The 21,201-nt window shown below is 53.1% G+C and overlaps 8 protein-coding genes across 8 annotated transcripts; 4 read left to right on the top strand and 4 right to left on the bottom strand.

Moving 5' to 3' along the window:
* Positions 1-968: 968 nt before the first annotated feature.
* On the bottom strand, positions 969-2,175 carry QBC33DRAFT_282425 (uncharacterized protein). The gene is made up of 3 exons (XM_060423261.1): positions 1,823-2,175; positions 1,566-1,754; positions 969-1,504 (listed from the first exon to the last, which is right to left on the bottom strand). Exons 1-3 carry the CDS (start codon positions 1,968-1,970, stop codon positions 1,284-1,286), a joined length of 558 nt encoding a protein of 185 aa, XP_060278789.1. The 5' UTR covers positions 1,971-2,175; the 3' UTR covers positions 969-1,283.
* QBC33DRAFT_282382 (uncharacterized protein) lies at positions 1,886-2,673 on the bottom strand. Its single transcript, XM_060423259.1, has one exon. It carries the CDS (start codon positions 2,431-2,433, stop codon positions 1,984-1,986), a length of 450 nt encoding a protein of 149 aa, XP_060278788.1. The 5' UTR covers positions 2,434-2,673; the 3' UTR covers positions 1,886-1,983.
* Positions 2,674-2,981: 308 nt separating this feature from the next.
* On the bottom strand, positions 2,982-4,165 carry QBC33DRAFT_481372 (uncharacterized protein). Its single transcript, XM_060425351.1, has 2 exons — positions 3,843-4,165; positions 2,982-3,781 (listed from the first exon to the last, which is right to left on the bottom strand). Exons 1-2 carry the CDS (start codon positions 4,116-4,118, stop codon positions 3,170-3,172), a joined length of 888 nt encoding a protein of 295 aa, XP_060278787.1. The 5' UTR covers positions 4,119-4,165; the 3' UTR covers positions 2,982-3,169.
* A 1,145-nt stretch (positions 4,166-5,310) lies between these two features.
* On the top strand, positions 5,311-6,738 carry QBC33DRAFT_501041 (uncharacterized protein; the record flags this gene model as incomplete). The annotated part of the gene is made up of 2 exons (XM_060425693.1): positions 5,311-6,315; positions 6,358-6,738. 2 exons carry the CDS (start codon positions 5,311-5,313, stop codon positions 6,736-6,738), a joined length of 1,386 nt encoding a protein of 461 aa, XP_060278786.1.
* A 1,795-nt stretch (positions 6,739-8,533) lies between these two features.
* QBC33DRAFT_282283 (quinon protein alcohol dehydrogenase-like superfamily) lies at positions 8,534-11,554 on the top strand. Its single transcript, XM_060423258.1, has 3 exons — positions 8,534-9,278; positions 9,355-9,695; positions 9,765-11,554. Exons 1-3 carry the CDS (start codon positions 8,844-8,846, stop codon positions 11,206-11,208), a joined length of 2,220 nt encoding a protein of 739 aa, XP_060278785.1. The 5' UTR covers positions 8,534-8,843; the 3' UTR covers positions 11,209-11,554.
* Positions 11,555-12,417: 863 nt separating this feature from the next.
* Positions 12,418-14,127, top strand: QBC33DRAFT_282278 (mitochondrial carrier domain-containing protein). Its single transcript, XM_060423257.1, has 4 exons — positions 12,418-12,805; positions 12,890-12,937; positions 13,041-13,749; positions 13,853-14,127. Exons 1-4 carry the CDS (start codon positions 12,742-12,744, stop codon positions 14,007-14,009), a joined length of 978 nt encoding a protein of 325 aa, XP_060278784.1. The 5' UTR covers positions 12,418-12,741; the 3' UTR covers positions 14,010-14,127.
* Positions 14,128-16,776: 2,649 nt separating this feature from the next.
* Positions 16,777-18,269, bottom strand: QBC33DRAFT_551831 (uncharacterized protein). The gene is made up of 5 exons (XM_060429238.1): positions 17,889-18,269; positions 17,570-17,811; positions 17,237-17,487; positions 17,121-17,170; positions 16,777-17,054 (listed from the first exon to the last, which is right to left on the bottom strand). The coding sequence occupies exons 1-4, from the start codon at positions 18,241-18,243 to the stop codon at positions 17,122-17,124; spliced, it is 897 nt and encodes a 298-aa protein (XP_060278783.1). The 5' UTR covers positions 18,244-18,269; the 3' UTR covers positions 16,777-17,054; position 17,121.
* Positions 18,270-18,469: 200 nt separating this feature from the next.
* QBC33DRAFT_551830 (uncharacterized protein) lies at positions 18,470-20,614 on the top strand. Its single transcript, XM_060429237.1, has 4 exons — positions 18,470-18,794; positions 18,860-19,385; positions 19,444-19,858; positions 19,925-20,614. The coding sequence occupies exons 1-4, from the start codon at positions 18,601-18,603 to the stop codon at positions 20,497-20,499; spliced, it is 1,710 nt and encodes a 569-aa protein (XP_060278782.1). The 5' UTR covers positions 18,470-18,600; the 3' UTR covers positions 20,500-20,614.
* The last annotated feature ends 587 nt before the right edge of the window (positions 20,615-21,201 follow it).

Raw genomic sequence — 21,201 nt, 5'->3', positions numbered from 1 at the left:
AGGAACCGTCCGCGAAATCAAGACTAGAAGACACACAAGCGGCATGGTGTATCTAAAGACGGCTACGCCGGTCGGCCTGAACAGCGAGATCTAGAATTTGACTAGGTTGTCTTGGTTGAACAGCGCCGAAAGGCTCTGCTCTATAGTACTGAACTCGTCATGGAAAGGAATGGTGGCAAGACAGAGAGTCGGCAGGGACACGGAAGGCTCTACGGGACGAAACGATACGCCTCGAGAGCTGAGATAAGAGCCCCAAGTCTCAAGAAGGGAGACCCAAATGTCCCGCAGAGCTGACCAAGCAATTCTGGGTCAGCGAAAGAACAAACCTAGAACCAAACCTCCAAAAGGTGGGCAGGAAAACAACCTGGTGACCGGGTGGCAGTGTTGGGGCCATCATGTCCCCGCCATCGCACGGCCCGGCGGGGGCAGACGTTGAGGCCGGAACATTGTTAGTCCACAGCGCATTCCCGCCCCACGTGAAACATGGTAACAACCTACCGCTGCCGCATTGCATCCTAAAGTCCCTTGGGTTCCGTGGCTACTGCAGGTTAAAGGTTGGGAGACGTAGTTAGGTCGACATCTTGCGTATGGTAGGTAAGGTGGCAGGTAGGTGGGGGCAGTGGACGTCATGCCGAGGGAGGGCCCCTTGTCCATTGCCCCACTCCGCAAATGGCGTAGTGGGGTACTAAACTATCACCACTTTCAACCTTTCACGTTTCCATTACTCCACATATCAACTACGGATAAGCACGCTCATCACTTTCCCATTCAGCAAAAGGCATGAATACGGTGCGTTCTGTGTCTCTTCCTGAGAGTACAGTAGACGACAACGAAAAATTGTTGGAGTGCATAACGAACGAGGTTTGGGCTCATTCCCCTTCGTCCTTCCTCTGGCTCTTGCAGCCCGATTTCTGCCAGCGCTGACATATTCGCTGCCATGAAAGTTTGGCGATAGCTTCTCGGCCTCGAAATGCGACATCTCTGAATTCACACCTGTCTACTTCCGTACGTCCAGCTTTTTGAGGCCCATCCAACAGACTGCATCATCGTCTTTAGGCACCGAAAGGGAACCCAGGCTTTCGGATGCATAGGAGTGCTTGAGAAAGAGGACGACAACGACAAGGACAAGCAGGATGGACAGGACGATCCCGATACGCTGGATAAGAACAAGAAGGGGAAGAAATCCATGGTGTGGGAGAAGGTGAGATGCAAGGGTGCCTACGCAGGCATGGTACCTGCTGGCTGTCGTTTTGAAGCCATGGTTGTTGAAGTGAAGTTCATTACTAAAAGATTGAACTAAACCACGATGGTGTCCACCCAATTTCGTGCGCATATGCAAACGCGGTCCCACGTGGCACGTTGAAGAAAACAAACGCCGGAGAACCGACAAAAGGGATGGTCAAAGTAACTGGGAGCAGCCCATCGTCGAGCCTCAGAGAGCGGAGTCCCAACAGATCCACCACCTTTTCATCTGGCACATCAAAACGCACCTGGGTTAGGGAGACTTTCCACAATAGCTGATCAGCAAACTAAGTTCTGCATCCTGGAGAACCAAAACCACTCACAATCTTGTTCGTCGTTCATCTGCAACTCTTCACGCGCTGCTCCAACCCACGGCATTGGCCCTGGGCCTGTCTCTCCAGTATACGGCACCGGATCCGGCGCCGGTGGCCCTTCGACGTTACCATCGTCTTCAAGCCTTCGCTTTTTTGGGCGAGGATGGTCAGGTGGGCTGCTTGCGAGTTCCTCGATACCTGTGAGGGGCGATTTCCCCTGTTTCTCAGCATGTCTTTCTCTCACCCTATCAGCATGGGCGGCTCACCTTGGACGAAATCGCCATATGTTTCAATGCTGCAGAGAGGATCTTCCCTCCCAAGACTGCTGATTGTTTCCCGGACATTCAGAGGCAGGTCGGTGACTGCCTCTGCTGTCATTTGCTTGACAAGATCCTTGAAAACAAGCTGGTCCATTTCTTCCCATGTGCTAGGTGGGAAGGAGACCCCCCCATGCCAGGACAGTGGCAGGTCCTAAGCTCCGAAGCGTTTCGCACTTCTGTGTCCTTTTCGCCTTCCTTGCCTTAACCTGTGGAGAATCAACAGTCGACGGTTGCCGCCCCTGGAAAATAGCCACCAGGTTTCTCCTTAGGATTGGCCCCTTAATCTGGCCCTGTATCATAGCCTGGATTGCTGGTCTTGCTTGCGACATGTGTTTATCTGCCTTTTCATAGACCTCTGGCGCCCATTCTGTGGCGCAATCAGTGAGCTTTCTGTGAAGCGTCTGCGCATGCTGGAGTGTCTTGGTCGCCAGCTCGCGTAGTTGGGAGACTTCCTGGCTGGAGGGACGAAGTGCCGAATGTTCGAATTTTGCGGGGATTGAGTTGATGTGTCTGACAATGGACTCCATGTCAGTTATCAGGTTAGTTATGGTGACCATTGTATATTGTGTGAATGTTTATGGCGATGGGAAACAAAGGCTCCGGCTCATGGATGCTGGTCGGATTTGGGGTATAGAATGGATGACCCTGGGGGGTGGGGAATGGTTAAACCACTTTTGAGCCATGCCATAGGATGAGCTCAAAATGCCGAACTCTGGGTCGACCCCTTCCAGCCTTCCCATCTTCGAAATTCGGGTGTTGGATCTAGATATGCAACGAGTCCCAACTTTCGGTCTCCACCCTTTTGTTTTAGGCAGCATTCGCAAGCTAAGAGTGGGCAGCTCACCTCGTCCAGCCGCTCCCGCGTGACTTCGGGTGGGTTTGCGGCCGGGGTCTCGAACCAATAGTATTCAATCTAGGGAGCCAACGCGCGCAACACCTGGACAGGGAATCCAGGTATGTACCCTTGAGCTGAAGAGCAAAGCCAATAATCTGCACTCCCGTGTTTTGACCAATATCCCCAGCACCCCTCCGCCAATGTTCTATGACAAGGGCCAAATATGCAGGTTGTCCAGAGTCACAAACGGCAGCCGCTATATTCGGCACCTCTCCTTGTTAGTGGGACGAAATGCTGCGCTTCGGAACTGAGAGATGTTTTTGAGAACACGCTATGAAACAAGCTGGCTGTGGAAGTTACCCATGTCTGTTTCTCCATGCTGAACCCCAGGGCCCCGAGGCTGCTCAGTCCTGTGCCTAGGATGAACCCCCAGCCGTTCCATATGCCCAGGAGGTTAGTTATGGTATCAGTAGCCTGTTTGCCTTTCTCGGTCCATAGAGTTTTGGATGCCATCCATAACCGCCAGGATGAACAATGTCTGAGAGATCCACCAAGACTCCGCTCTTCCAATTTCTTGCAGCAGGGGAGATTGTGTGACTAAAACCAGCAAGCCAAAAAAAGGCAGCCACTTCCTCCACAACAGCTGGGTCGTTTTCCACTTCCTCGACATATTCGTAGACAATAGCAATATATTCTCGGTCGGCTGACATGGTGCGCTTAACCTTGTCAATATGGAGAGTCGGTGCCCTCAGTCTTGCAGGCATCTTAAGGAAGATCTGGCCGCTAAACCTTAGCCAGCCATAGCACTTCCTCATGCGTGGAATTGACGATATTGCTGTGACCCCAGAGCTTCCGGCAGATGACTGCCTTTGGCGGCCTTCGTGGGAGAAGGCGCAGACATTGGCCATAGCATCATCCTTAGTCTTTGGGTTGCCATTCACCAGGATCGGAGTAGATTCTATGGCAGCCTGATGCACTGCCGCCTCTATCATCTGGAGAAGCGCAGAATTCTGGCATTCTCGTTGGACAGCATAATAGTGCCTGAAATCGGGCGGCTCGGCGTCCCAGAACTGAACAAGAATGTGAGCAGAAAGGCCAGCAGCAGCGAAAAGGCCATTAAAGCGTGCTTACCACCTTTAGGACGTAGGGGCCGTCCTCTCCAAACCAGACCTTCCAAAGGTATCCGTCAAGTCCACCGTCAATGCAGGCAGAGGATTTCCAGTTAATGGTGGCTATATCAAAGGCGCATTGCCGGAGACGCGGCGTCTTGAAGTCTGCCTCAGAACAACTAGGAGGGCCGTCCATCCATTTGTTGTCAAGAAATGGCACCTTTGACGCCTCTGACTGCGCTCTGTCGATGGTTTTAATCTGTTGTGCGAGGCGAAGTCTTGATACAAGACCCTCCATAATTAGAGAAAGGAAGTGGACGTCTTGAGCACGAATATGAAGAGAGGGAGACCTGGGATACCTACACTAGGTACTTGCCCAAATTTATTCTGATAGCTCCCAACAGTGAGAGCACGTGACTACCTTGGTCCCACTATTCCGTAGGTCCGTGTACTGCATGGATACATAGGTACATACCTACCTACTTAGGTACCTAGAGGTATCTGCCTATCTAGGTAGGGTACCTTGGTACTTACCAATCCCTGGACGACCACTTAGGTAGGTAGGTATCCAAAGAGGTACATACTACCTAGATAGAGGTACCTCTGTAGGTACCTTTGGTAGGTAGGTTGTAGGTTCCATGTTTCCACTCTTCTGTATAAGCCACAAGATCTTATATTGCCTACCTCAACTTCTTGATAGGAACAACACCTCGCTATGTTCTGTCGTCAGGATCAGTGACGGGACACAATCGCTCCCACATCGGCTCCCCACGCGGTAGCGCCGTGGCCGAACATGGAAGTGGGAACAAGTTCTCAAGTTCAAGAGAGCCTGATCACAAGCGGGGTGGCCGGATCCCGGACACCTTGTTCCAATGCGTACAGTACAGATCTCGCCGATATGGGTTAGAAACGATATTAAGATAGTAATCCAATTCCAAAATGCAGGCCAGGAGTTATCCGACTCGCAAGCTGGCAAACAAGGCAGAATATTAGGGCGGCTCGGAAAAATAATTGTCTTCACTGCACAGCCTGCTTAACTGAAGTTCGAGGGCAGGGGGGAAACATGCAGAGTTTCCGAAGTCCGAATGCGCCCCATTTCTCCAAAGTCCCATCTTAGAACCCCCTGAGGTAGACCAACACTTCCGACGACCAACTGAAACTAGACCACAGCGATGTGTGCTAGAACAGCAGGACAAGAGAGGACCATGGTGGAAGTCCAGTCGCGGGGTGGTGCGAAGGAAAAGGGATATAAACTGGTATTTTCCCCAACCACGAATTCGTTGCTCCATCCAGGCCACGGGTACTCAAACTCTTCTGCTCGCATTGCAATCTGTCCATATCGCCCGAGTCCTTCCTAAGTGAATATCTTTCTCCAGACCCCCTTGGCGTTCAACATACAAATTTAGGTGAAGCCTTCACGGTAAGTACCGAAATCACAATATCCGTGCCCCGAGCTAACAACATACTTAGGGGGCAGTGGCGTCCAAACAATGCCGACCCTCCTCGAGGCCCTGACAAGACGGAATGTGGTAATCAACTCTGATGCCGTCGTTCCGGGCGGCAATACCACTGTCATCACAAGCATTCTGCCCGAAAATTGGTCTCCATGGCTCGACTTCAACTACGCCACCCTGACACGAATCTTCCGGAGGGAGCTTGCCTCGGAATACCAAGGTTCACCAGAGCAACGGCCGCTGGTGGAAGACTTGACGATCAACAATGAGGAAACTCTAGAAGACCTCTTGCGAAGATTCGTTGCCCCAGTCGTCAACTACGCGTTGGATGGCCAGGCAGGACAGTGCCATCTTGGTCGGGGAAGTCGATGTGGGGCTAAGGACAGGCCTGACTGGTCTGTGATTTCTCCAATGCGCCTCGACGAATACGGACGACACGCCAACATGCTCCCAGGAGACACCAAGCTTGACGCAAAGTGGTGGCCTACAATGGTCGAGGAGGACGAGAGCAACTTTGCTCAATGGCAAAAGGTCGTGGCCCAAGCTGAGACCTATATGGCCCTACATCGATCCAGATACGGGTTCATCCTCACAGACAGAGATCTTGTTGTGTTGAGAATCACTCGCCAGCCTATCGACCCCGGCCTGGCTCAGGGGCGTCCTCAAAGAGAGATTACTGGTGCTGGTCATTCGAGACAAACTTCCGATGCCACTATGGAGTCAAGCGTTGTTTCGTCATACAGGGACAACAACGGTATGGAGTGGGACTACTCTGAACCTGAATATGCCACTATTCCCTGGGCTGCACATGGATATGGAAACCTCACCATCAAACTTTCTCTCTGGTGCTTGGCTATGATGGCTACGAATGGCGACGCATTTATCGACTATTCGTATCCCGGCTTGGACAGTTGGCGTGCTGCAGACAAGGGATATGTTCACAATACATCAGGCGCGGCTAAAGCAAAGCTTTCCAAGGAAGATGCGTTTCAAGAGCCCGATCCTGACAGACCTTGGAGAGAAAGAGCTGCCCATGAAGCAGTTGCCGGCGAAGACACCGATGAAGCCAGCGGCACACAGCAGGCAGCAGTACCGCCCGGTAGCTATTACGGCGGCATTCAAAGCCCTGGTGGCGGCGATGGCGGGGCCAACTTTAGCCAAGCTGGTAGCACCTTTGACGAAGGCCATGGCCAAGGATACGGAGGTTCCAACAACAAGGGCGACAACCAGAGCGACCAGCAGAGCGACCAAACGGTAGTCGGATCTTCTCGCAAGCATGACAAGCGTGACACTCGCAAGCATGTCACGGGGAAGAGGCACAAAACAGGCAAGAAGAAGCTTTACTTTGTCAACGCCAATGGATACGAAGTAGATACGTCCAAGAAAGACTGGACGAAAGTCGAAGGTGGATACGAATACAAGGGCCGGAAGTATGTCTATTTCACCAAGGGATTTCCTGAGTAGTGTGTTGGATTGATAGTCCTCAAGCCCTTCCTTCACTGAATCATCGTTACTCATCTCTTCCTTCTCACCCTCTTCGTCCTTTTCTCTGCCTCTTATCTTCTCTTCTCTCCTTACCCCCCCTACCCCCCCCCCCCTCCTCGCCTTGATTTTGTCTTCCGTTTCTTTTCTTTTCTTCTCTCTCCTCTCCCTTCTGGTAAGTTTTGCTGCCCACCATGACTGACATATCCCCCCCTCCCCATTCGCCTACCTAGTCCAACTATGAGTCTTTCGTTCACTGCGTGCCTCCCCATTCACTTCGTCCTTCACACTGGCTTTCAATCTATCTCTAGTACGTAAATGCTTCCTTATCTTCTTGTTTCTGGTTTTGCCAGGGGTTGGTTTGACAACTCAGCAAGCTCCGCTGTGGCTTGGTTTCCTGCTGCTTTCTTGGACTTTCAAAAGGGAAAAAAATACTCATATAGACCTAAGGTAGTCGCTCATTTACATTCACTTTAGGTCACTAATTTTCTGGAGATTATTTGTTGTCAGTGCCCTGACGAAGACTTGTCCTTGGAAAAGAGAACTGGGATCGGTCAGGGGCTACAGTAGGGGTTATCACGAACGTAAAAGGGGTTGGACAAAAATTGGACCATGTGCATGCGCCAGATCCCTCAACCTTTAGCTTGTACCCAACGGCAATGCAACAAGCCTCTGGTTATATATTGCATAGATCGGGCATAATTTTCAGAGTCTTCAGTTGGGTCTGAGAATGTACCCCTAAGTGTCTATCTCCAAACGCCTTCCATGTACTGTACAATATAGGAGAACACGCTAGCCTGGGCACACTATAACTACCTAGAGTCTCACTCACCACGTTCATTGCCCTTCTAGCATTCGGTCCTCAACCACACTGCCACCTCAAGCAAAAAATAAAGGGGAATCTGGGCAACGAGGTGTGTTTGGAGCAACTGCGCGAAAGCACAGTTTAGACTTTGCAAATACCTACCTTCATGGAAAGAGTGGAGATGATTGGTGCCCACAAATGTAGTAATCAAGTTCTAAGTCTCTTGTCTGTCCCGCGTGCAGTGAAGTGTTGAGGCTGTCGACGCTGAGTGGAGGCGACGTTGAGTCCAGTTTAGGAAAGCTGAGTCATCTGCCCCTCCAAACCCAGTAGAGAGAGTCCGCCCCCAAGTCAGGAACTGTACACTACTGAATCGTCCTTGGATTCAGGACAAACCAATTCGCTCGATCGGAATTTCCCAGTTTGTCAAGTGACCACTTTGGCGAGGCCTTGGTGGTCATTAGATCCAAGGCCTGGGTCCGGTACCTTTGTGGCGTTGTGGGTAATTGCCCCGCACTCTCAGTCAAGATTGACCAATGACGGGCCCGAAACGGGAGTCGCGGGTCTCGGATACGGCAAAGCACGGGCCACATCCCGAGCGATAACGCAATTTTTGGAATAAAATAGCAATCGCCGTCATTGGTTTGGGTCCATGCTTTCGCCATTCTACTCACTGCTTGCACGACATCCCACTAGACGAAGGCAAATCGGCCAGACGAAGCCCAGGAAAGTTCGAAGGATTGTCGGTCCTATATCCACCCTCGCAGTCTCCCACGCCGCGCTCCACAGTCCGTCAAAAGTATCACACGGGCCGGAGGCGAAAAAGAAAAAGAAACTCCGGACGACAGAGTCTTATCTCGAAGATATCGAGCCAGAGTTGGCCGCGGAGTAACCACTTTACGCCTTCGGTGTTGTCATTCGCGGGTTGCGGAATTGCGACTTGCCACCTGCGCATTGCGCCAGCCGACCCTCGTCCCTGCCTGTACTCAAACATCATTCCTTTTGGCCAGCCCTGCTCCTCGTCGCCTGTTGACCGCTCCCAAAGTCATATCGTTTCGAATATTGTTGAGCCCTGTTCTCCCAATCACCCACGCTTAGCACGTCATTCATTTGTGCCCGGCCAGTCGAGCACATCGTCTCTCAGCCGTCTCCCTGACACTTCCGAGTTCCCCGAGTACCCTGCCAGCCCATACCTACAGTCCCCAATGGCTCCTGGGTCCTGCTGGCATCATTTATCTTCCTGACCACGCGAGAGGCCCCTCCGCCTCCCTCATCCCCCCTTACCATGGAACGCTCCGGTTTTTCCACCTCGATGAGCAACCGCCGACCCGGCTCGAGGCAAGACGACATATCGTTGGGAGCAAATGACGCCGACACGATTTCCGTTGTGACTCGACCACACAAAACCTATTCAGATTCTTCCAGGACCGCCAAAGATGGCTCAACTATTGATCTGAACACAGCCAAAGACTGGGACAGGAGGAGAGCCGGAGAAGAAGATCCCTCACGTCTAACAAACATGTCATCCTCCCTCATCTCGAAAACCGTCACCCCGTTCCTTCGCGAACACATACCGAACCTTTACGCACCCATCTGGAAGTCGGACAACGAGGAGACATCGAGAGAAAAGGATCCGAACAGCAGATATTGCTATCGACACAGACCGGACTTGAAATGTCGGAGGGCAGCCGACGAGAACAAGATGGTCAAGATCCAGAGTGTGAGTCTTCGTCCCACGTCTCCTATCCATTTGATATTTGCAGCATGTGGACTGACGGGATTTCCTTGTGCTATAGGAACTCTCAGAGCTCCCACCAGCAGACCAACAAGCAATCACCCACGTCTGGAGTTTGTTCAGTGCAGCGCCGTCGAAACACCGAGTTTTGATGCTGCAAGGTGTGCTCCAGACATGCTGCTTCCCTCAGCTGTCGACCGTTGCCCGGGAAGTCCACGAACAATTAAAGATCGACTTCATCACCGCGCTACCTGTCGAGATATCTCAGAAGATCCTGTGCTACTTGGACACCGTGTCGCTGTGTCGGGCCGCTCAGGTCTCTAGGGGTTGGGCAGAGCTCTCGAATGACGATTCAATATGGGTTCACATGTGTGAGCAGCACATTGACAGGAAATGTACTCGGTATGTCACGTCCTTTTGCCCCGTCGTTGAATCTAGGAATCGTACGAGGTCTAACGGATATCATTACAGGTGCGGATGGAAACTTCCATTGTTGGAACGCAAACGGTTACGGTCCTGGTCCAGGCAACAGCAGCTAGCAAGGGGCGTCAAGGAGAATGCCGTCCAGGAATTACCGCCGCTGCCCCCGGTTTTGCATGCCCCCAACACACCAAGGTCACCAAGCCCACCCAAACGGGACGCAGCCAGCCTAGATGATTTCTCTGGTGGCAAACGGCAGTGCGTCGTCCGCGTCGGCAGCGAGGCCAGCGTTGCTCGCAGCGGAATGCAACCGGAGAAGGAAAAGAGGGTTCGGCCGTGGAAGCTTGTCTACAAGGATAGATTCCAAGTCGGGTCGAACTGGAAGTACGGCCGGGCCTGCCTCACCATCCTGAAGGGCCACACCAACGGCGTAACTTGCCTTCAAATCGACGAAGGTATATTGATCTCGGGCAGCTACGACTCCACCGCCCGTGTCTGGTCCCTGGAGACGGGCGAGGAGCTACGCGTGTTGCGAGGACATCAGCGAGGGATCCGGTCCCTGCAATTTGACGACCAGAAGCTCATCACGGGCTCGCTCGACGGGGTCATCAAGGTCTGGAACTGGTCGACTGGAGAGTGTCTTGCGACACTGCGCGGACACTCCGATGCCGTCGTCAGCGTGAACTTCGACGGCGAGCTTCTGGCCAGCGGTTCCGCCGACAAGAACATCAAGATCTTCAATTTCCAGACCAAGGTCAGCTACTGTCTGCGGGGCCATACCGACTTTATAAACCAGGTTGTCATCGACACCAAGAGCCGGACATTAACATCGGCCTCGGACGACACATTAATAAAGATGTGGGATCTGGATTCGAGGACCGAGATGAGGACATTTGTTGGGCACGTCGGCCATGCCCAACAGGTGCTGCCACTGCCGGAAGATTTCGAACCGGACGATATGGACCGAGAATTGAACGGGCCCCGAGACAACACCGATGAATCGTCAGTAGGAAGCGGGCGGAGCTTAACCCCCGTGCCCTCGGCGAGCCACTGCAACAACCGGCCGGAGTTGCCACCCTCGGCCTCCCAAGACGAAGGTCTCCGTGCCCTCTACCCCGGGTTCTCGTCCGATCCGGATCGTCCGTTACCGCCCAGGTACATGTTGACCGGGGGTCTCGACTCGACCATCAGGTTGTGGGACACGGCGACCGGGAAATGCCTCAAGACCTTCTTCGGCCACGTGGAAGGCATCTGGGGCCTGGCCGGAGATTCCCTCCGCGTGGTCACCGCCGGAAACGACGGGATGGTCAAGGTCTGGGATCCGAGGAGCGGGAAGTGCGAGAGGACGGTGACCGGGCATAGAGGGCCCGTGACTAGCGTCGGCTTGAGCGACAGTCGGATGGCCAGCGGAGGCGACGACGGCGAGATCAGGGTATACTCGTTCCATAACCCGCAGGGCGCCGGGCCTGCTATCGAGGTCGGAACACCGAACTAGATGGGTTCTTTCTGCTGGGTGGAATATGGTATGACAGCGTTTATTTGTATCTCTATTGTTTTGGGTTGGGCATGGCAGATTCCATCGTCCTTAACGGAGGAGCGGCGGTTTTAATGCTCTCGACGAACGATCGGCACCGGAACTAGACGGTGGAAAAGGACCTGACACCAGGGGCGCATTTGCGAAAAGGACATGGGTTATGGATTCGGCGGCTATGTGAGAGGACGGGAGTTATTTGGGTTCTCTTACGCATATATATATACCACTAGTGCTGGCGGAGCCGACGTCACTTGAAAATACACCATGAGATGATACATCTGTGCCGAGCGAGCTTTAATTAGGTATTCTGTCCGTCACTTCCGTCTCTGTGCGCATCTAACCCGGCGTGGATGGAAGCGATCAAGTACCGGGACTGGACGAAGGATTTCCCGGGACGTCCCGAGATTACATAACGCTGCTTGCGGCATCTGTTTTGCGGCGTTTTACCTCGGCATTTTGGCCAGACTCGAGTCTCGACCCCGAAACCCCGGAAGCATCCGAGTGTGTGGATCTTGGAATGGGTGGGGCCCCTTCTGCGTCTCGCTATTGCCCAGGATTTTGAACTCCAACTTTCCCCGCAAAATCACAAGCTCGGCTCGAGGTCGGCTAACAGCTGGAGCTGGACTGAGGTCGACGTCACAGACAATCACAAGCCGGACAGCAGGAGCAAAACCGCCTCCCATGCGCTCGTCGTCACGAGGGCTCTGAAACCTGGGGAATGGGCCTATCATGCGCCGCATTTTCAAGATGGGGGTATCGATTACCAGGCCCAAAATCCCATGTGCCAATTGGGGATGTCTTTGTCTTTTGGCATTCCCCTGGGAGAACGGAAGCCCGTTGGTCATATGCTAGGGGCAAAAAACGAAGACGTCAAAGACTAGCTAAAACCTCCGGTGCGCCGACAGTGAGAACCGAAGGAAAAGGGATCTGGGGCAAGACCCATCATGTTACCTTCCATCCTACTGCCTCCCCTACTAGGTAGTTATATATGTACACACATCCCCGAAGCTAAGTCTTGCCGACTCCGGCGCATCTCCACATTCTCTTGCCGTACCTACCTAGCACCACACGCCAACACTTGGGAGAGCCGCGGGCCAGGAAAGTCCCACAAGACAAAACCCCCACTGACTCACCTGGGCCCCTGATTAACTGCCGCGGGGTCTTCGCTTGCTTTTATTTTCTCGCTCCCTGCTCTTTCCTCCCTCTTGAACTTGGTCCCTTGTTTCTTCCTTCCAGGTTCGGGAATAGCATCTTCGGTTTCCTTCTTTGTGATACCCTTTCTTGCCTCTTGCCTCTTGCCTCTTGTCTAGGTTTTAGGTCCCTCTTTGTCGTTTGTCCCGGTCCCATACCCTCGTCTGCGGTGCCCACGTGCATAGCATAGCTGGTCCCCGGAAACCAATTGGTATTATCGAGTCGAGTCCTATATCGCCGAGAAACCCGGGACGCGAGTCCGCCGAGAGTCGAAGCAAGAAATCCACCTAAAGCATTGCAGCAATGGCGACAAAAGTTGGGGGCAAAGATGGCAAGCCGCCTCCGACGGCGGCCACCAACCTGATCGGTTAGCATCCCGCTCCTCAGCTCCGTTACCGGGCCATTGAGATGCCATTGGACTCGCATAGCTGACCAATATTACCAACCACAGCCGGAGGAGGAGCAGGTATGATGGAGGCATTGGTGTGCCACCCGCTCGGTGAGTAGCCCCATCTTATGATCCTCCAGCCAACTGGGCGCATCCGCCCCTACCCGACGGGCGTCGTCCTAACAAAGCTAACCGCTAATTCCCCAACGGGCAGACACGATCAAAGTCCGCATGCAGCTCTCCCGCCGCGGGCGGAAACCAGGGATGCCGAAGCGGGGATTCCTGCGGACGGGTGCCGAGATCGTCAAGCGCGAGACGCCGCTGGGGCTGTACAAGGGGCTCGGGGCGGTCCTTACGGGGATCGTGCCCAAGATGGCGATCCGGTTCACGTCGTTCGAGTCGTACAAGCAATTACTGGCCAACAAGGAGACGGGGGCCGTGACGGGGAAGGCCACCTTCCTGGCCGGGCTGGCGGCGGGCGTGACGGAGGCGGTGGCGGTCGTGACGCCCATGGAGGTGATCAAGATCCGCCTGCAGGCGCAGCACCACAGCATGGCGGACCCGCTCGACGTGCCCAAGTACCGCAACGCGGCGCACGCGCTCTACACGGTCGTCCGCGAGGAAGGGTTCGGGGCGCTCTACCGGGGCGTGAGCCTGACGGCGCTGCGGCAGGGCACCAACCAGGCGGTCAACTTCACGGCCTACACGTACTTCAAGGAGGCGCTGAGGCGCTGGCAGCCCGAGTACGACGGCGGCAACCTGCCCAACTGGCAGACCACGCTCATCGGCCTCGTCAGCGGAGCCATGGGCCCGCTCAGCAACGCGCCCATCGACACCATCAAGACCAGGCTGCAGAAGACGCCGGCCGAGGTGGGCAGCACCGCGATGCAGAGGATCACTAAGATCGCGTCGGAGATGTTCAAGTCAGTGCTCCCTTGCATGTTTCCTCCCCTTCCTCCCCCTCCCACCTTCTTCCCAGCGGGAAAGACAGAACCCGAGATTGCTGACAGGCCTGTTGCGCTACAGACAAGAGGGCTTCCACGCCTTCTACAAGGGCATCACCCCGCGCGTGATGCGCGTGGCGCCCGGGCAGGCCGTGACCTTCACCGTGTACGAGTACCTCAAGGAGAAGCTGGAGAAGAGCGGGCCGGCCTTTGTGACGGGGCGGGAATTCGAGGAGTAGACATCCAAAAATAATCCTGGGAAGCAAGGTTAAGGTTAGGGGGAGAGATGGCCAAAATTTGGTTGGGGCCGTTTGCGTCAAGCGCGTAAATTGGGGGGAGGGAGGGGAAAGGCGGAGGAGGGCCCGGTTGAAGGTCATTTGGGCGGCGCCATTGCCATTACTGTTTAGACTTCTTCTGATTGGGTTTGCACACGCATTGTTGGGTAGAGCTTTACCGAATCCTGGTTTAACAATGCTAATGTTGACACCTACTGTTTTTCCATTTCTCAAGCTCGATTCCTGGGCAGGTACCTAGGTACAGTACCCATGTACCGATTGGGCGCCATCGGCCCCGCCCCGCCTTAGGTAGGTACCTAGGTACCTGGCGCAATCAAGGAATATTTGTTGTTCCGACGCCTATCGCTTCCATTTCCATATCGCCATGAGCCTAACCCTGTTGACATGCAACCTTCTCGAAGAACGATGGAGGTCGAGGTCAGCACCTTTACAACCCACCATTTCCGGGTTTCCATCCTCGCACTCATAACTCGCGAGATCACAGACACATACCTACGTTACCATCACGGCCCTCGACAAATCGCCTGCTCTGAGCCCCGAAAACGTTCTAGATAATATGAAGTGTTGGATGGTGGAAGCCTCCAAGGCAAAAATAGGACTTGCCATTTCCCCCGCAGACACAGTTTATAGTAGACGTCCCTTTGCTACCTATTCTGTACAAGAGTGAGTCTGAAATCGGCCATAGCAGCTATTGTAGCCAAAATACCGTGACGCTTTCCCACACACTCAACTTTAGTCCCATGGTTCTACGGATTACTTATGTACGTAACATTTGTGCCTCAAACTAAGGCAACTGGGGCTGGGAGTCATGAGGCACGGCACAGACGTTGCCTTATGGTGGTACTTGAATCCCATGTTGAGCTACTTGACTACCCACCTGCACGTAAGCTACCTAGGTGCGCATCTAGGTAAGGCCCTGCACTCTCTATCATGGAAGTCTCTATGCAGCTGTGCGCTTTCATTGGCTACCTAATGTGAAATGGATGCTAGGTATTCTCGATGTGTTGGCCAAGTGCCCGTTTCACAACCCGAAGTACAGGAGACGTATATGCAAGGCACAGTCCATATACACGATTTAGCTCCGCCTCGGGGCTACCTAGACCGTCAGAGATGCGAGCGCAGGCAGTGTGTAGAAAGTCGCAGCATCGAGTATAACCACCCTGCGGTCTTGAATCCCCAACCCCATCCCATGGAATGGTTCCTGCCTTGCAGTCTCGGCAAGGAACCTCTGCACTGCGGGGCTATTGTTGGCCAACTCATTTGGGATGTTCGGCGTCCCCACAGGATCTTGCCGCACATGAATGTTGTGCATGAAGACACCACGATCTTTGGTATCTTGGTTGTTCTTGTCCATTTTGTGGCTCCTTATCTTAGCTGAGTCAATTGTGACGCGATGCTAGTCATAGTAATCTCAATCTTACCTGTAGTAGAGGTAGGTGTAAGTGTGCTGTCTCTTGACTTTGGGGATATGGAGAGTGTGGGAGTTGAGTGTGGGAGTTGAGTTGTCTTATAGCAAGAAGTTTGGGGCAAAAAGAGGGTTTCTTCTTCTTCTTCTGCTGCTGCTGGTGTCTCTTTTGTATTCTCGGTAGGCGTCACAGCGTGCTTTGTAGGGTGAAGATATTGATGGATCTGGAACAGCGGATAGAGTTGGCGACAAGCTTAACAGGATTCTAACTAGGGTATATATATATATTTTTTTTTTCCAAACTCAAGACAAGCGCATGCTATCATCTCTCCTGAGTTTCTCTGTTGTAAACCATGCCCTTACAGGATATTCCATCCTGTATGCTCCAGCGCAGACGGAATTTCCTCTTTTAGAAATGCATTCACCTCCAAGGCACCTGCCAATCATATGCAGGGTATCAGGGGGTAGGAGGAACGAATAGAGGGCTGGTGTGGGATTTAGCGCTTTGGGGCGTTTTAGGGGATATTTTTGGGACTTTTGGGGAGGTCTTTTCTGGCAGGACGCGGGTTTTACAGGGGGGATAGCGAGGGAAGATCGACGAATTTTGGGGGGACCAATGGAAGGTCGACGATTTTGGGAATGACAAGGGGGGGGCCACGATTTTGGGAATGACAAGGGAGGGGCAATGATTTTGAGAATGACAAGGGGGGGGCAATGATTTTGAGAATGACAAAGGGGGGCCCTTGATTTTGGGAATGACAAAGGGGACATGACACTGTCATTGTCATTCTGGCGGTGAGTGTTGCATGTATGAAGTGCATGTGGCGTCCTTTCTAGGCTTTTATTCTACTCGCTGGCATTGGCTGTACTGCAGTTCGCCTCGCCCTCAACAGGCTAACCGATTTCCAAATCTGCCCCAAGAGTCCGTTGCCTGGCAGTCTGGTTGGTACTTGTCGTACACCCTGGTACTTGGGTCGCAAATTGGGCAAGTCGTCTGCCCGCTTGGCCATTCCTCCAATATGTGTAGCCCCGTCCCCAATCGCCCTCTCAGACCTCTACCAAAAGTTGGCAGTCACATCGCAAGAGGCCCCCAAATCTAACCTCAAGAAAATAGGATCCGTATCACCGGTTGCGGGACTAACGTTGGTTCAAACTTCGTTAGCTTCCCCGGAGCTTACAAGGCCAATGATTCCAGCATTCTTATCAACATTCACGACACTATAGACAACCCGAACCGGTGGTGGGAAGCCCTACACCATCCCAGGACCTGCACCTATCACTTGCTAGTCGGGAGGTATTTTGGTACTTGGATCTTCTTGTGGTATAAGAACCAATGGACAGTAACTACCTATAGTCATAGGCTGGAACAACACGATCTGTGCATGACTCGACCTTGCTGCTGTTACTCGGATAGACCGCACTCGCTCCTCTTTACCCCTTTCCTGCACCAGTCCTCTCCTTTCTTCGTTCCATTTTTATTCCCTTGTTTAGAGCCTTTTGCTACCGTTGAAGCTATTGCTGGTGACGATAATACCGTCTACTGAGCACATTGTGGTAATCTCTCGATCTCATTCCTATTTCATCTTTAATTATATTCAGTACAGACAGATAAAAGCAGGCAAGATAGGTAGGTCAATAGTTTAGCTGACATCATCTTGGCCCACTTGTTCCGACAAATACGACCAGAACAGCGGCGAATCTATATTGATATCATCAGTATATGTCAAAACAAAGAAGGCACCCGCCTGGGGGGTTGGCTCCTTACGCTGCCGTTGCCGCGAAAATCTCTGTCACCTTCGCCTTAGTGGCGACGGTGAGGCACAACGAGAAGATGGCGGTAAACAGGGCAAGCAATCCAAGCCTCGTCGCCATGTCATGGATGACGTAAAGGGCGATAATGGAAACCACTGGAAGCAAGCCTCCGATGACGGTCGTAAGGGCCTTGCCGATTCGTTCAACTACTTTGTTGTCGTAGTCAATCGAGTTGCGAAGGTGTAGCTTGGATTTGTCCGGTTTCTGGAATTAAGGGGGTTGCACCCCATCAATGTTCCGTCGTGGGGGCATAGAAGGAATGAATGCGAAGGGACAATTATCTTACATGAATGCGCTTCCCGATGTAGTCATGATACAGCAACACCAGTGATTGGGTTGCCCAAGTGTCGGACTCATCAACACATACGAGATCTCTGCAGTCTTGTTTAGACCAGATGTCTTTATCAGCGCCAACAAGTCGGACATTGCCCATGGTTGTCCTTCTCATCCACTCTTGTAAGAATTGAAGTCCCGACCGTCTCGGTCTAGCAAGCTTGACTATGTCCCGGTGTAGTAGCAATGCCTCATCTGGACCATGACTGCAGATTAGTCAACTTGGAAGAATTCGGCTTCTCCCTCCAGTTCTCGTTGCCTTAGGAACTCACGATATTCTCTCATTTTGCTTCTCATTTCCAACACAGTCGCCCACTGAGTTCCATCGTCCTGGTGTGAAGCCTCTGCGTCAAGCGAGCCGCTGAGTCTAGCCCAGTTCACTGCGTACCGTCGCCTCTCAATGTGGGGTGAGGTTTGGTCTTCTCTTTGAGCATCGCGCAACTCGTTTTCTAGAGTGACAAGTTCTGCCTGGAGATAGAGGAGGTTTTCGGCGGAGAAAGAGCAGAAGCTTCGAAATATTGCCGTTTCAGGGTATTCTCCCATCAACTTTCCCATCAAATCGTATCCTGCTATTCCGCGCCCCGCACTCTGGGCCTCCAAATCCAAGTTGTTGAGTTCTGTTGCCATGTCCTCCCGAGACCAGATGTGACGAGGACTGAATCATGGGTGGAAGTGAGAGAGCCTTCCTTGGTGGGTAGGTAGCTACAGATACTGAGCTACTGCGCAGTTCGCACTGCGCCTCGAATGAGGCGCCACGCCGCCAATGGTAATTATTCCCGCACCACCTTCATCGCTCCGCCTACCCATGCTTTGCTTCCCTACCTAGTCAGTCATTCTTTCAGCCCTCCCAATTCTACAATATTTCTTTTGTTTCCCCGCTTTTCACATCGTAAGGAAGTTTGTGTGCTGTCGCTGTTTCTGCTCTCCTTTGTCTTCTCAAATCTTAGAAAGTTGGCGTTTTGAACGTCCTCGGTTCCGAGGACGATGGGTGATACAGACGAACCTGCCACGGATGGCGCCGCCTTACAATCGGGGGATCGACGACGACCTCATTGCCCATGTCCTGAGTGCTTCCCAGTCTCTCAACCCGAGAACTCCCGTCAAAGCTATCAAAGCTACTCGGTATCCGGTATTCCGGCAAAGCCCATTCGAACTGGGGGTACTTCAATTAGAATCGAGTACGGTTTGCCAGATTCCCAATTATGAAGTCTATCATGGTGGCGAGATGCTGACAGTGATTCAGGGGAAACGCTTCGGTCAGAGTTTACGGCGAGCCACCGAATGTTCCCGGCCCCACACCGGTGATAGTGCAGAAGCCCTCGAAAGCACCCAAAGATAAGACGAAGAGCAAACGTAGCTCAAGCAGCACATTATCCCTCCCTCATCGACACGGCCCCCGTCGAGAGATTAGCACGCCAAGCCTCCGCCGTCGTCCCCCGATTGACAATGACCACAATGGGTATGGGTTTACCGACGATTCCAACTTGGGCACGGCCACGGTTGTGCCCTACCCCGGCCCCGCTGTTGCTGATTACGGCCCGCTGCAACAAACTTGGATCGACGAAGATGGTGAACGGTTCCACTTCCGAGGATTAGCAGCCGTACCCACCGCACTCGGAGGGCCCCGCGAAGCTGTGTATTACTTGCCAGTCACGGACTCAAGACTACGTGCCTCTCCATACATTAACTCTGAAGCTCTTGTCAGCATGCAGACCCATACCATACAAGAGTGGGCCCCACGGAAGAATCCTACGAGGGAGAAGATCAATGTGAGGATTCCAAAGATCATGCATGGTTGGATGATGCTAATGTAATAAACCCCCGCAGGAATGGAAAAAAATCGAACTGGTATTCCAGGCCTACGACGGTAGATTTCTCATCGTCCCCAACGGCCTAAAGGACTCGGGATGCTCTGTGGGCAACCTAATAAGCTTTCGCCTTGTACGGGCCTTGGGTCTGACTGGTATAATTGACCCCGCCTTAAGAGGGAAACCGGTTTCGACGGGTGCGGGTCCGTTCCCTCTCCTGGGAACTGTCATCCTCCCCTGGCTCGAGGACCCCGACGGACGACCGAGGGGTCACGAACCCACACCCTTCCATGTCTGGGAATGCCAGGACCACGAATGTGATATTATTATGGGGGATGAGTGGTGCATGGAGAATAATGCTTTAAATGTTGTTCAAAGGCCCAAGTTTGTGGCCCAGGGTCATGTCATTAGATGGGCAACGGACGAAGGCCCTGGTAAGTTTCTTGTATTGTATCCTCTCCGGATGTGCACCACTCTTACTTGACCTAACAAGTCGCTAGCTGAGGCAAGACAGAACCAGCTCAACGATGAATGGCAACAGAGGGAGGCGAGAATTGCCGAGGCCCAAGCCGCCCAGGCGAGGGAGAGGAAAAGAAAACCTTTGGGCAGAAGAAGTAATACGAGCCCCAAGAAGCATAGCTCCTCCGGAACCGAGCCGAGGAGGGATCGGCTCGGCAGCAGCAGCGTCCCACCTCTACCACCGCTATCACCTCTAGCAGCGCTGTCACCTCTACCACCGCTATCACCTCTAGCAGCGCTGTCACCTATACCACCGCTATCGCCTCTGCCCCGACTCCAACCCCAGACAGCAGCCATACAAGCGCCGCCTAACGGGAAGATACGAAACGAAGGAAAAGCAAGCTGCAACCTGGTTCGTCCAGCAGCGGATCAGCCCCGGCCACAGGTCCTTGCCTCTAACCGGGTTCGCTCGTTAAAAGAGCGGTTTTCGATGATCTCGATGGTGCCACGGCAGGAAGCGCGGGCCACAGCACCTGCGGACAGGCATTCTCAAAGCACGATACTACCGGGTTCTCAGTGTATTTGCACGAACTGCAGAAGAGTTGCTGCGGCTTGACAATACTCATATGTGGACTGGAGGAGGGGAAGTAATGACCGATGAGCGCTTGAACTTGGTATTTGGCAGAGCAATAGTTAGATTTACTGCATCAGCTATCTATTATAGACGGTAGTATTACCACCATGCTTTTCGTTCTCTAACTAGAAGAGACAGCATGCCTCGAGGCGCCTGAGTGAAACAATACCGCCCCGGCAAAGAGCCCGCCTAGTCGTACCGCATGTACGGAAACGGATACTGTGTCGGGTACGAGTACGAATGCTGTGGCGCCATTCCGCTGTACCCTGCCTTGGTTTTAGTAACACCGGGGGGGCAGCCACACGTTCCGAAAGTTTGCGTTCGATCCCTGGATAGAAACGGCGGCGTAGGTCTCTTCGTTGTTTTTGCGGTCTGCTTCTCCTTCACCTCGGCCTTTTGGCAGCGCCCTGTAGTCTTCGGGGTACCGTGTTGGCCCCTGGGACACTTCTTTGGCTTCACGGTCTCCTCCTCCGACGTGACGTAGTCGCCCGACGTGTCCGGCTTAGACGAGCTGGTGTAGACTCTGTCGTCGTTCTTGACCCTTTTCATGGTTGGGGTTGGGTTGACATTGGCGTAATATTCGTGTACCGCTGCAGCACGAGAGTATTAGCCAATGTCCACGTACCATCACAGAGGCATAATTATGCATACCGGTGGCCAACATATCCTCGACCGTTTCCCGGC

Source organism: Phialemonium atrogriseum (genome assembly GCF_030411735.1).
Source record: "Phialemonium atrogriseum strain 8032-3 unplaced genomic scaffold QBC33scaffold_40, whole genome shotgun sequence".
Classification (NCBI taxonomy): Eukaryota; Fungi; Ascomycota; class Sordariomycetes; order Cephalothecales; family Cephalothecaceae; genus Phialemonium; species Phialemonium atrogriseum.
This window is presented reverse-complemented; position numbering and strand designations above follow the sequence as displayed.